At 49.3% G+C, this 13,755-nt stretch overlaps 1 protein-coding gene across 1 annotated transcript in view; it reads right to left on the reverse strand.

Annotated features, from left to right (window-relative positions):
• Positions 1 to 13,755, reverse strand: part of LOC119955155 (twinfilin-1-like) — a 55,932-nt gene that overhangs the window by 24,178 nt on the left and 17,999 nt on the right. Inside the window, exon 3 of the mRNA XM_038781090.1 lies at positions 739 to 816. Within this exon, the coding sequence (XP_038637018.1) occupies positions 739 to 816 (78 nt within the window). The remainder of the gene's footprint in view (positions 1 to 738; positions 817 to 13,755) is intronic.

Genomic DNA, 13,755 nt, shown 5'->3' on the forward strand with positions numbered 1-13,755 from the left:
TGTGGGTGAGAAGATAGCAGCTCAATAATATTTACCCTGCTGTTACAATTGCACCTGTGCTTATTTAACACTGGTTTTATGTCCTGATGTAGGTAAACACGACAGAAAATATTTGCATAAGTTTCTGTTTGCAAGATTGATGCAGAAATCTGCGTGAGATTTGGCATAATTTCGGTGCAAATGAATTTCAAGAATTTCCAGCCCATTGTATTAATCAGTGGTAAATTACTTGGGAGTCATGTGACAGGGAGCTAATCAGCCCACAATGTCAATATTGCTGAAAAGGGAGACATGACACTGAAGTTACTTGTCAAATTTCAAACCAAACCATCACAGCCATGTATACTACAGGGGAAATGGGATGCTGATTGGTTGGCAAGCCGACTCTGATTGGCTGAGGCATTGCCATGGAGAAATTGGCGGAGAAATATATTCACCCGTAGGCTTGGGCAGCGCATAATTCCCTGCCACTTTTTCCATGGCAACGCCTCGGCCAATCAATCGGCACCCCCTTTTCCCTGCATCATAAATTGTTGCCATCCTTTGAAATTTGCCATTCTTGCATTTGTCCTTGTGACTGTAGTTTCAGAAGCGTGACTCTTCAGCAATATTCAAGTTACTACGCAAAACAGACACAGCTCTGTAGAATTGTCAATTGAGCAGCTTCTTCTCGGCATGAGGTCATGTTATAAATGTGTTTCTTTTTTGGAACAGTGCTCTAGATCCATACCAACGTACCGTTTTCAATCACAATTTTCAAAAAACAGAATTCTCCATTCCTGGCTCTGGCAAAGACGTCCTTTAACTCTTTGGAAGCTGTGTTAAAAGAAAAACAAAACAAGTCAAGGAGGTGCTGTTCAAGAAGCACGTGAAGTTTGGTCTGATGTTCCCGGCCCGTCTATGGGTCACGCATCAGGGTCAACACCACTACTTCTCCGAGCCTGAAGAAGCGATGGACTTTGCGAAGGATCAGGGGCTGGTCGCGAAAAGAGGTCCCACGGGCGCGAATTAGGACCCGAGAACTATCGTATGAAGGGACGCCGAATGTGCCTGGAGCGCTGTTCAACGGTTTGCTGGGTTAAAGGTGCCAAGTGGGACATTTGGGACTCTTCCCTTTGTTTTTGGTTACTGGTTTTTAGTTTTGTTTTTGTTTTCTTCCTCTTTTTTCTATTTTTCCTTTTCGTGCGGATTTTTACTTTTTGTGGGGCTCGCTGAGGGCAATGGAGCCGGTATGGTACTAAGGGTGGCCGGTCAGCTAGGGGGGTTAAGGACGTGGGTTGGGGGGTTTTTGTTTTACTGATGTGCAGGCCTTCCTGTGCCAGTGAGTTTGCTCCAGCGGGGATGGGCCGCCGGGGAGTGGGGATGAGGACGGGGAAACAATGGGAATGAGAGGGGGGCCCCCGAGTGTTGAGTCACCGGGCTAGCAGATTGGCTAGTCAAGGGAGTCAGGTGGGGGGGGGGGGAGAATACAGCTAGTGGATGGCAGGGGTGGGGTTATCGGGGGATGTTGCTGGAGGGGGAGGGGGGGGGTTGTTCTGCTGACGTGGGAGGGATTTGAAGTAGGCAGTGGGAAGGAGGTCGAGGGTGGAGGCAGCCAAGAGGCCGGGGGCCGGCCCGAGAAAGGCTTTGGCTGACCGCCGTGGGGGGGGGGAGGGGGAGTGTTCGCGCACTTGCGGGCTCTGAGGGCGGTGGTAATTATGTTTCAGGAGACACATCTGAAAGTGTCTGACCAGACTAGGCTAAGGAAGGGCTGGATTAGCCAGGTCTTCCACTCGGACTTGGACTCGAAGTCCAGGAGGGTGGCAATCATGATCAACAAGCGGGTGCAATTTGAGGCGGAGGGCATAGCCGCAGTCAGGGGGGGCAGATACCTGATGGTAAGGGGCAGACTGGAGGGGAAAAGAGTGGTGCTGGTGGATATATATGCCCCGAACTGGGATGACGTGGACTTTATTAAAAGAGTGCTGGGGAAGATCCCGGACCTGGACTCTCTTAGGCTAATAATGGGGGGTGACTTTAACATGGTCCTTGATCCGGCGCTGGATCGGTCGTGTCCCAGAACGGGTAGACTCCCAGCAATGGCAAGGCAGCTGAAAGGGTTTATGGAGCAAATGGGGGCAGTGGACCCCTGGAGAGCCAGACAGCCGACGGGAACAGGCTACTCGTTTTACTCGCACATCCATAAAATATATTCTAGGATAGACTTCTTTGTTCTAAGCAGGGACTGTATAGGGGAGGTAAAGAACACGGAATACTCGGCAATCACTATCTCGGACCATGCCCCGCACTGGGTAGACCTGCAGGTCGGAGGGGCGAATCACCAACGCCCACAACGGAGGCTAGATGTGGGACTGCTGTCGGAGGAGGGGATCTATGAGAGGCTTCGGAGGTGTATGCAAAATTACTTGCAGGTGAATGATATGGGGGAGGTCTCAGCGGCGACCCTGTGGGAGGCGCTAAAGGCAGTAGTGCGGGGGGAGTTTATCTCAATTGGGGCCCACAGAGCCAAGGCGGACCGGGCAGAGATGGACAGATTGGTTAGGGAAATGGGCCGGATAGATGAGGAACACGCGGAGTCCCCGGGGGAGGTTTTACTCAGGGAGAGGCAGAGACTACAGACGGAACTGGGGGCACTATCCACGAGTAGGGCCGTGGAACAGCTTAGGAAGGTGAGGGGAGTGGTGAATGAGCATGGGGAAAAGGCTAGCAGACTGTTAGCGCAGCAACTCAGGAAGAGGGAGGCGGCCAGGGAAATAAGTAGAGTGATGGATGGGGAGGGGTGCAGAGTGGAGGACCCGGCAGGATTGAATAAGGTATTCTTGGACTTCTATAGCAAGCTGTATACTTCGGAGCCTCCAGAAGAACCGGAGGAGATGAAAAGGTTTCTGGATGGATTAACATTCCCAACAGTAAGTGGGGGACGAGTGGATGAGCTGGGAGCCCGGATTAGAGTGGAGGTATTGGGGGGCCTAAAGGCCATACAGTCGGGGAAGTCCCTGGGGCCGGATGGATACCCAGTAGAGTTCTATAGGAAGTTCTCTGAGCTGGTGGGCCCGGTCTTGGCGAGGGTTTTTAATGAGGCAAGGGACAGAGGGACCCTGCCGCCGACGATGTCGCAAGCCACTATATCACTGATATTGAAGCGGGGTAAAGACCCGAAAGCATGTGGGTCCTACAGGCCAATCTCCCTGATCAATGTAGACGCCAAGCTCCTGGCAAAGGTACTGGCGGTTGGAATTGAGGACTGCGTACCGGAGGTGATTGGGGATGACCAAACTGGGTTCGTGAAAGGGAGGCAGCTGTCGGCCAACTTGAGAAGATTAATGTGATAATGATGCCCCCGGCGGGTAGGGAGGTGGAGGTAGTGGTGGCGATGGATGCCGAGAACATAATAAGAACATAAGAACTAGGAGCAGGAGTAGGCCATCTGGCCCCTCGAGCCTGCTCCGCCATTCAATGAGATCATGGCTGATCTTTTGTGGACTCAGCTCCACTTTCCACTGGGCAAGGAATTCCATAGATTCACAACCCTTTGGGTGAAGAAGTTCCTCCTAAACTCAGTCCTAAATCTACTTCCCCTTATTTTGAGGCTATTCCCCTAGTTCTGCTTTCACCCGCCAGTGGAAACAACCTGCCCGCATCTATCCTATCTATTCCCTTCATAATTTTAAATGTTTCTATAAGATCCCCCCTCATCCTTCTAAATTCCAACAAGTACAGTCCCAGTCTACTCAACCTCTCCTCGTAATCCAACCCCTTCAGCTCTGGGATTAACCTCGTGAATCTCCTCTGCACACCCTCCAGTGCCAGTATGTCCTTTCTCAAGTAAGGAGACCAAAACTGAACACAATACTCCAGGTGTGGCCTCACTAGCACCTTATACAATTGCAGCATGACCTCTTTAGTCTTAAACTCCATCCCTCTAGCAATGAAGGACAAAATTCCATTTGCCTTCTAAATCACCTGTTGCACCTGTAAACCAATTTTCTGTGACTCATGCACTAGCACACCCAGGTCTCTCTGCACAGCAGCATGCTTTAATATTTTATTGTTTAAATAATAATCCCGTTTTCTGTTATTCCTACCAAAATGGATAACCTCACATTTGTCAACATTGTATTCCATCTGCCAGACCCTAGCCCATTCACTTAACCTATCCAAATCCCTCTGCAGACATCCAGTATCCTCTGCACTTTTCGCTTTACCACACATCTTAGTGTCATCTGCAAACTTGGACACATTGCCCTTGGTCCCCAACTCCAAATCATCTATGTAGATGCCTTTGACCGGGTGGAGTGGGGCTATCTATGGGAGGTGCTCGGACGGTTTGGGTTCGGGGAGGGACTGGTGAATTGGATCAAGTTATTATATCAGGCCCCAAAGGCCAGCGTCAGGACAAACAGAGAAGTGTCGGAGTACTTTAGGTTGTACCGAGGGACCAGACAGGGCTGCCCGCTCTCCCCGCTGCTGTTTGCGCTGGCCATAGAGCCGCTGGCGATTGCACTGAGAGCAGCAAAGGGATGGAAGGGGATGGTTAGGGGCGGGGTGGAACATAGGGTCTCTCTCTATGTGGACGACCTGCTCCTGTACATGTCAGACCCATTCGCCGGGATGGGAAGTATACTGGAAACATTGAGGTAGTTCGGCCAGTTCTCAGGGTACAAATTAAATATGGCCAAGAGTGAAATGTTTGTGGTACAGGCAAGGGGCCAGGAGAACAGATTGAGAGGGCTACCATTTAGGCTGGTTGAGGAAAATTTCCGGTATTTTGGAATCCAGGTGGCACGAGACTGGGGCAGGCTGCACAAGTTACATTTGGCCAGGGTGGTGGAACAAATGAAGGGAGAGTTTCGGAGATGGGATGCACTCCCGCTGTCGCTGGCAGGGAGGGTGCAGACTGTAAAGATGACAATCCTCCCTAGATTCCTGTTCATTTTTCAGTGCCTCCTGATCTTTATCCCACAGTCCTTCTTCAAAAGGGTTAACAAGATGACCATGAGCTTTGTCTGGGCGGGAAAATTCCCGCGGGTGAAGAAGGCGATGCTTGAGAGGAGCCGCAGTGAGGGAGGGCTGGCTTTGCCGAGTCTGATTAATTATTACTGGGCGGCCAACATCGCTATGATAAGGAAGTGGATGGTGGGTACGGGGTCTATCTGGGAGCGGGTGGAGGCGGCTTCGTGCAGGGGCTCCAGCTTGGCAGCCCTGGTCACGGCTCCTCTACCACTGCCGCCAGCCAGGTACTCCACCAGCCCGGTAGTGGTGGCGACCCTGCGGATATGGGGCAAGTGGAGGAGGCATGTAGGGGAGATGTCTGTCTGGGTGCCAATCTGCGACAACCATCGGTTTGCTCCCGGGAGTATGGATGGGGGGTTTCGAGCATGGCGGCGGGCGGGGAGGGTGGGAGATATGTTCCTGGAGGGGAGCTTTGCGAGTTTGAGGAGCTTGGAGGAGAAATTTGGTCTGGTAAGGGGAAATGATTTCTGGAACGTACAGTTGCGGGACTTTGTCCGTAGACAGGTCCCATCCTTCCCACGCCTCCCACCAATGGGGATCCAAGACAGAATAGTCTCTAGGGGGAAAGGAGGGGAGGGTAGAGTCTCTGATATTTATAAGGTGCTCATGAAGGGGGAAGGGTCCCAGACGGAGGAACTGAAACTCAAATGGGAGGAGGAGCTGGGTGGGGAAATGGAGGACGGGCTGTGGGCAGAAGCCATGAGTAGGGTGAATTCGACCACAACATGTGCCAGGCTCGGCCTGATTCAATTTAAGGTCGTTCACCGGGCCCACATGACTGTGGCTCGGATGAGCAAATTCTTCGGGATAGAGGACAAATGCGCTAGATGCGCAGGAGGACAAGCGAACCACGTACACATTTTTTGGGCATGTCCGAGGCTTAGGGGGTATTGGGAGGGATTCACGGGGATCATGTCCCGGGTGCTAAAAACAAGGGTGGCGATGGGTCCAGGGGTGGCAATTTTTGGGGTTTCGGAAGACCCAGGGGTCCAGGGTGAGAAAGAGGCTGATGTTTTGGCCTTTGCTTCCCTGATAGCCCGGCGACGAATATTATTGGCGTGGAGGGACTCAAAGCCCCCGAAGGCTGAGTTGTGGCTTTTGGACATGTCGAGTTTTCTGGGTATGGAAAAGATTAAGTTTGCCTTGAGGGGATCTGTACAGGGGTTCGCTCGAATGTGGCAACCATTTATTGACTTCTTTGCGGGAGAGTGAGCGTCAGCAGGGGGGAGGTTAGAGTAGAGTAGGAGGGATAAATTGGCGGGTAGTGCCGATGAGTGCCGATGGGAGAGGAGCGGGCTTGTGCAATATGTTACGATTGAAGTATTGAATGTACGTGGATGTTTGCACATTTTTGCCTTTTTTTGCTTTCTTTCTGTTGATGTCTGTAACTGTTTACAATGCCGAAAAACTACCTCAATAAAATTGTTCGTTAAAAAAAAAGAAAAACAAAAATAGAATGTATCTGCCAGAAATCGAATAGTTGTGGTTCAGGAAAGTGATTTATATACAAGATTATTATTTTTTTAAATTTAAAGTGCCCAATTCTTTTTTTTTTGCCAATTAGCCAATCCACCTACTCTGCAAATGTTTGGGTTTTGTGGGGGTGAGACCCACAGACACACACAGGGAGAATGTACAAATTCCACACGGACAGTGACCCGGAGCCGGGATCGAACGTGGGTCCTGGGCGCCGTGAGGCAGCAGTGCTAACCACTGCACCACCGTGCCGCCCTTACATACAAGATTGATAGCTGTCAGTAACAAGGAAATCCTTAAAGAAGTAGCTCAGCTGATGGTGACAACCGGAATCATTTTCACCGAAACCAATATGGTTACAGAGCTGAAAAGACCATCACACGACTCACATTCTCTCCCTAAAATACTGCCATTAATAAAATTGAGGTACATCTATATCAATAACCTGCCTACCACCACTATAAATGAAAATGGGCAGTGTATCCAACAGTAATTGCATGTATCTTACTTAATTTATAATTAAACAGTGCATATTAGAATGAAGTAATTATAGTCTACAACAGGGGTGGGCAAACTACGGCCAAAGGTCTTTATGCGGCCCACCAAGATCAAGTCATAAATTATTTTTTTTTTAAATTTTTTATATTTTTTTTATAAGGTTAATGGGGGGGGGGGGGGGGCTATTGGGTTACTGGTATAGGGTGGATACGTTGACTTGAGTAGGGTGATCATTGCTCGGCACAACATCGAGGGCCGAAGGGCCTGTTCTGTGCTGTACTGTTCTATGTTCTATGTTCTATATGAGGCGCCCAGAATCATAACCGGGTGAAGCGCCATTTTTGAAAAGTAGAGAAAAAGAGGGCTAAAGGCAGGATGCCGCCGGGGGAAGCGCTGAGGTATATGCCGCACGCTAATTGGTTACAACCGGGACTATTAATTAATATACTATGCGGCCCTTTAAAATTGTGAATTTCTGAATGTGGCCCTTGCACGGAAAAGTTTGCCCACCCCTGGTCTACAAGCAACATGTGAACTGTTGGTCTCCAGTTCCCCAGAAAATCAGATCTTAAAAAGTGCATGTTTTGTGAAACAGCCAATTAACATTTAACAGCAGTTCCTGGAGCCAGGGCTCTTATGGTGACATTGTGCCCTCCACCCTGAATAAAGATTGATTATATCAACTGTAACTACCAAGTACCTTTGGCTCATATTCATTTTCCCAGACTGTTCTCCAAACGTCACTACATGTGGGCACATGAGTTTCAAACATATTTCCCAAAATAAGAATAAATACTGCAATATCTGCAAAATCTAAAATGCTGATCCGAAATGCACTTATATCTCTCATCCTCCATAAACGATGTAAAATGTGTCACCAGCCATGGTAGACATATAAAACAAAGATAAACACTAAAGGTGCTTTATAAAAAATGTATACTTGTGCTGGAAATTCGTCAAACAAGCACTCTTAAATATAATATAATGCATTAGCTTGTCCACGACATGTTACCTTCAACATGTGTAATAGTCAAATTTTTAGCCAAGTTCTTTTAGGCCAAAGGTCAGGAGGTCAACTTCTACACTGGTAATGCTTTTGAGGGATTGACATGTGTGCTTGGTTTGGGCCCAAAGAAGACCATTGCAGTGGAATAAAGTAAAAGCCAAAAACACTAAAGAATTCATATTAATTCTCTAACGTTTATTTGTTTTACAACATAACAAACTATATATCATCCAAAACATTTGTAAAATCTTTAATAAACTTAGAGTACCCAATTCTTTTCTTTCCAATTAAGAGGCAATTTAGCGTGGCCAATTCACTTACCCTGCGCATCTTTGGGTTGTGGGGGTGAGACCCACGCAGATACAGGGAAAATGTGCAACCTTCACATGGACAGTGAACCGGGGCCGGGATTGAACCCGGGTCCTCAGCGCCGTGAGGCAGCAGTGCTAACCACTGTGCCACGGTGCTGCCCCTATGACAACACTTTTTTGACGTTTCTCCTGGGAAAGACTTTGAGCTTGAATTGATATCAGTTTTACTTTAATGCCATCCGTCACCATACAAGATGGAACCACTGTGAACCGCATCTTCACATGACCAGTCATCTTTACAAGAACGGTTTTTTTCACTAATCTTGGTAAGAGTTTGCTGCCATGCCAAAGTTTCATCACTATTTCCAATTCAGGTCAATCAGTGTGGTGAATGTAACTCTGTAATTCACACTGTGATATATATATGAGACCGTACGGTTATAAGTGCAGTTGCGTTGCCCGACCACTAGGGGGAGTAGCTCTGGGAATGCTTAGGAGTTTGTACAGGGCTCCACCTTTGGCTCCGCCCATGGCTCCTCCCCCTGGACTGCTGTATAAATATCGATGCCCAGAGCCAGCCGACCAGTTCATCGAGAGTTCAACATGTAACAGGCTGGCTCTGTAGTAAGTAGATTTCACCGGCAGCGCAAACACACATGCGCAGATTTCCCGACGGCGTCCGGGTGCCCACAATGGGAAAACCTATTCGCCGGCTGCCAGGGGCGGAGAATCCCGCTGCTCGCGGGGGAAACACTGCACCAGAAAACGGGTGCGGCGGGACAGAGATTCCCGCCCATGGTTTCACTGCCTCAACAGGTCTGCTGGAGCCCTCCAATATAACCCTGAGAGGGTTTCCCGTATTGTGGTGATCTGCTGTGCCATACATAACCTGATCTATGGCAGGGCGATGACCTTCCTGAGGAAGACCTCGTGGAGTGGCACATGTCCTTGGACGAGGAGGATGCTCAGGAGGGAGTTGAAGAAGAGGCTACTGAGGGCCCAGAGGATGGAGGTCAGGTGGATGCGAGGTTGTGCAAGGGCAGGGGAGCTCCAGATGCCCTCATAGCCTCCTGTTTAGGGAGGAGGACTAACCCATTATTCAACAGCGTGGCACCCCCCCCCCCACCCCACCCTACCCCTCCGCCCTCACCCACCCCACCCCACCACGATGCTGTGATACCTCTGCGACCAGGGGATCAAGGTTGCAGACACCTTAATCATCAGGGTTTGGGGCCTTGGGAGTCCTCGAGTGCCTGCTGTCCTTTCAATGGAGGAGAGTGATCACGATTCAGAGTGAGGAATGGTCTGCGATGCTCCTCAGCTATTGCTCATGTTTAACTCATGTTTGTCTGCTGCCAGCACGCTGGCGCCCCAAGCATGTCTGAATGAAGATCAGCCCCACACTCCCTTGTCCCTTAGATCTAGAGGGGGATTGCAGGCCAGGGTCCAGAGTTCACCGAATCATGCCTGAGTCCTATCGCTGAAAATTAAATGTTTGCAATGAATGGGCCCAATCGTTTGGCTGTCATTGAGGGCCAGTGAGAAGATCTGTGCCCAGATGGGGAGAAGCGACATGCCACTGGGAGGGTTAAAGAAGGTGAGGCATTAAGGTGGTGAAGAACAATGATGTTCAATTCAGTGACATGTGCAGATTGACAAGTGACCCCCAACTACCTGTGCCTAACTTCACCCGTGCCCACGCTGTGCACCTGCAATTCCTTTGACTTCCGCACCCTCCCACTATGTCTGGATGTGATACCAGGATGCACATCAAAGGTGGAGGTGGCCAGCTGCCTTCCTCATCCTGTTGCCAGAGGCATGGCTCTGGAAGGCCGGAACCTTGTGGACCTAGCCTACTTGTCAGTGGCACTGGCCGTATTACCTTCTCTGCCCATTGTGCCCGAGTTACATCTATCTCAGGAAGGGGGTGGGGGGGGGTTCAGATTGGTTAGTCACTCCCAGGGTATCTTGGTGAAGGCCCCGGGATGTGCTCCAGTGAATCTCCCTCCCTCCGGTTGTCCGTAGGCCCTGGGCTACTCCTTGGGATGGAGTGACAGCTGGAGTGAACTCCAGAAGCCTCATATTAATCTGGCGCTGCCAGTCCTGGAGGCCAGCCAGTGTCTGCACTATGCAGTTGAAGGCCTCAGCCACGGTCCTCAAGAGCTGAGCCATACTTCGGAGTTCTTTCATCATGGATCTGACCTTTTGCCCCACTGCGGAAACCAGCCTTGCAGTGTTGACCTGTGTGCCATGCATTGCTAGAAAAGTCTCCTGAAACAGAAAGCTTTTGGACTCCTCCATTGGGCCTTGCAGTTGCAGGAGTGTCGCTGATAACCCTTCCTGATTTTCCCGGCTCTGAGGGACGAACCTGTCCAGAGGCACAGCACCTGGCTGGGGAACAGCTGAGTCCTGGATACAGCAGAACTCTGACTGTTCGATCCCTGGGACGTTCCCACCTCCACCTGTATCAGACGTTCACCAGATAGTGCCCCAAAAGCCTGCCTGCTGAGGTAATCCACAGAGATATGTGTCGCTGCGATGGTGAATGGTGTGGGTGACAGCTGTGATGCTCCTCCTCCGAGGTGGTGTCAAGGGCGGGCGGTAGGACCTTGCTGGTAGACAGGGCAGGCTCCTCTGTTGATGATCCTGTCAGGCAAGGGACATGGTTTTAGTGCATGGCCCGGTCAAGGGTTTGAACTACGCAGAACTCACTTGAGGCTGGTCATCTAGCTGAAGGTTCAGTGGCTCCTTACTTTTCTCTCGCAAGCCCACCTCGCTCTCAGCACAGGCCCCCCCTCTTCCTCCCCTGCGACCTCTCTCTCTCCTTGTACGGAGACAGGATCCTTAGCTGAGGCATCCCACCGCCTGTCTTCTCCTGCTCATATCGGTTGTGGGCGAGCTTCTCCCCAGGAACACAAAGGGGATAATGTGAGCTGGACTATTGGTGGGTCAGAGGTCGATGACACCTGGCATGTGTAAGCAGGGAGGGGTTCTGATGGAGAGTGTTGGGGAGAGGGGGGGGGGACGGTTTGTGCTTGTGACAGGTCAGGTGCTATCACCCTGCAGGATTGCAGAATGTTAGGAGGTGACATTCTGGGGGCTGACTGAAGGGTGAAAGGTCGAGAGAAAACAGGGAGTAGACCCTGGCTAATCGCAGTAGGTCATTCACCTTTTTTTCAGTATTGCACACCTGTGGTCAGGCTGCTGGTACTGACCAATGCTGCCATCGTCCCCCAGGTGGGGTTTGCCACCTTGCTAGAAGGCCTCCTGCCAGCCCCAGGGTTTATTGAAAGGGTAAATAAGAGATTCTCTCTTCCACGGCATCCAGCATATGGTTGGGAGCCCCCTCCGTAAATCTGGGAGCTGATTTCCTCACTGCCATCCTCCTGGCGTGAATGAGAGCAAGTGCTGTGGAGCCATTTAAATGCAGCGCCCTTTTCATTGAGGTGCCCAGATGACATATCGGGAGATACAGATGGTTGGACATAATGTTCGACATTTCTGCAACTCCAGAAGAGGACCAACGTAGACAGCATGAGATAGTCAGCAACCTTCCCAGACTGGATGCTGTAGCAGTGGAAACACAATGGAAGAAGGCACAGCTAACTGTGATCCGTATTTAACATGACTGCGAGAGAGAGAGAGAGAAACTGAACTAGAAAAAATTATAATTGAAGATACCTGAACTCAAGCAGATGGGACATGTACCGATAGCAAAAGATCTTCGCCCAGATCCTGACAAGGTGAGAGTTGTAACAGCAATCAACAAATGTGAAAGCAGCGCAACTATTTGTTGGATTTGTGAACTACTTAGCAAAGGCTTTGCCTAATTTATCATTGAGGTGTTAACCATTACTCAAGCTCACTGTCGAGGATGTGCAGCAGTATTGAGGCACAGAATAAGAAGCAGCATTCATTAAAATCAAACAGCCAATGACGACAATGCCAGTCCTGGAATACTATGCTATCAATGATGAAGTTACCTAGCAGTGTGACGCCAGTGAGACAGGTCTTGGAGCTACCCTTCCGCAGCAGCAATGAACACCAGCTGCATTTGCCTGCAGTGTATTGACACAAACTTAATGGTGCTGCACCCAGATCGAGAAAAAGTACCCGACTTTTGTTTTCGCATGTGCGCATTTTCATCAATACCTGCTTGGAAAAGACAAATAATCAGCAGAGTCCGACCACAAGCCATTTCAAAGTATTTTTCTCAAACTGTTACTACCTGTTCCAAAGCGTCTTCAAAAATTGTTATATCGTTTACAAAGATGTCATCCGGACGTGACAGACAAACAAGGGAAAAAGATGGTATATCACTGGTATGCTGCAGAGAGCAACACTCCATGATGAAAGCTGAGGAGGCTACAAGAGAATGTGAAATCTTCCAGATTCAGTGTGAAGCAGCAGTCGACATGCTCTGGAAGTCATAAGCACATCAGTGACATTGAATCTGACAGACAAACGCCTTTCTCAAACCAAGCCAATTACCCAACAAAATGACACTCTCAAAAGTAGTAATGGAAGGATGGCCTTGGAGCATCAAGGACACACCTGTGATCACCGAGATGAATTGGCAGCCCAAGGTGGTATCTTGTACATAGGGAAAGAGTCATAATTCCTAAGGCAATAAGAGAAGAGATGCTGAAACACATCCATACAAGTCATCAAGGAATTGAATTGAGTCTGAAGAAAGCAAGAGAAGTGCTCCATTGGCCAAACACGAGCAATAACCAGTCAACCAGTGCAGTACTTTGAATGAGTACCAGGTTTAACAAACTACAGAGCCATGACATGACATTCCAGACAGACCATATATGAAACTGGGCGTAGACCTTTACACTATAGCATTAACATGATTATGATGTAATTTAAACTATGACTCTGACTACTGGGCAGTAGACCAGCTGAATGCAATGATGACAGGAGGAATGTTAGAATGCTTGAAAGCACACTTCACTCATTAACAGCATTCCAGACATTGTGATGAGTGATGATGGTCCTCAGTTCATGAGCGAAGAGTTCATCCACTTCAGAAAGAATTAGGAAATTCAAAACTATATATCCTTTCTGCATTATCCCCAGTCCAATGGAAAGGCTGAGCGACAATGAAAATTGCCAAAGGAATCATCAAGAAATCGAGAAAATCTAGCACAGTCGCATAGAAGACCATCCTCAAGTGGAGAAACACACTGATTGAAGGCAAAGTAGTCAAGTCCAAAGGCTTGTCGCACCCAAGCTACTCTTCCAACGGCAAAAAAAGCTACTGAAGCCACAAGTAGCAGCAGGTGTGTGTGGAAAATTCAAATTGAAATGGCAGAACTTCAATTTTCAGTTTGGCAAGACGACCAACCAATTGCCAGAGTTGAGCATAGGAGAGTCAGTCAGTGTACAAGCTTTCAATGCTCTCAACAGGAGTCAGTCCACATGGCAACTTGGGACATGTGTAGA

The sequence above is a fragment of the Scyliorhinus canicula genome, chromosome 20, assembly GCF_902713615.1.
Source record: "Scyliorhinus canicula chromosome 20, sScyCan1.1, whole genome shotgun sequence".
In the NCBI taxonomy this organism is placed as follows: Eukaryota; Metazoa; Chordata; class Chondrichthyes; order Carcharhiniformes; family Scyliorhinidae; genus Scyliorhinus; species Scyliorhinus canicula.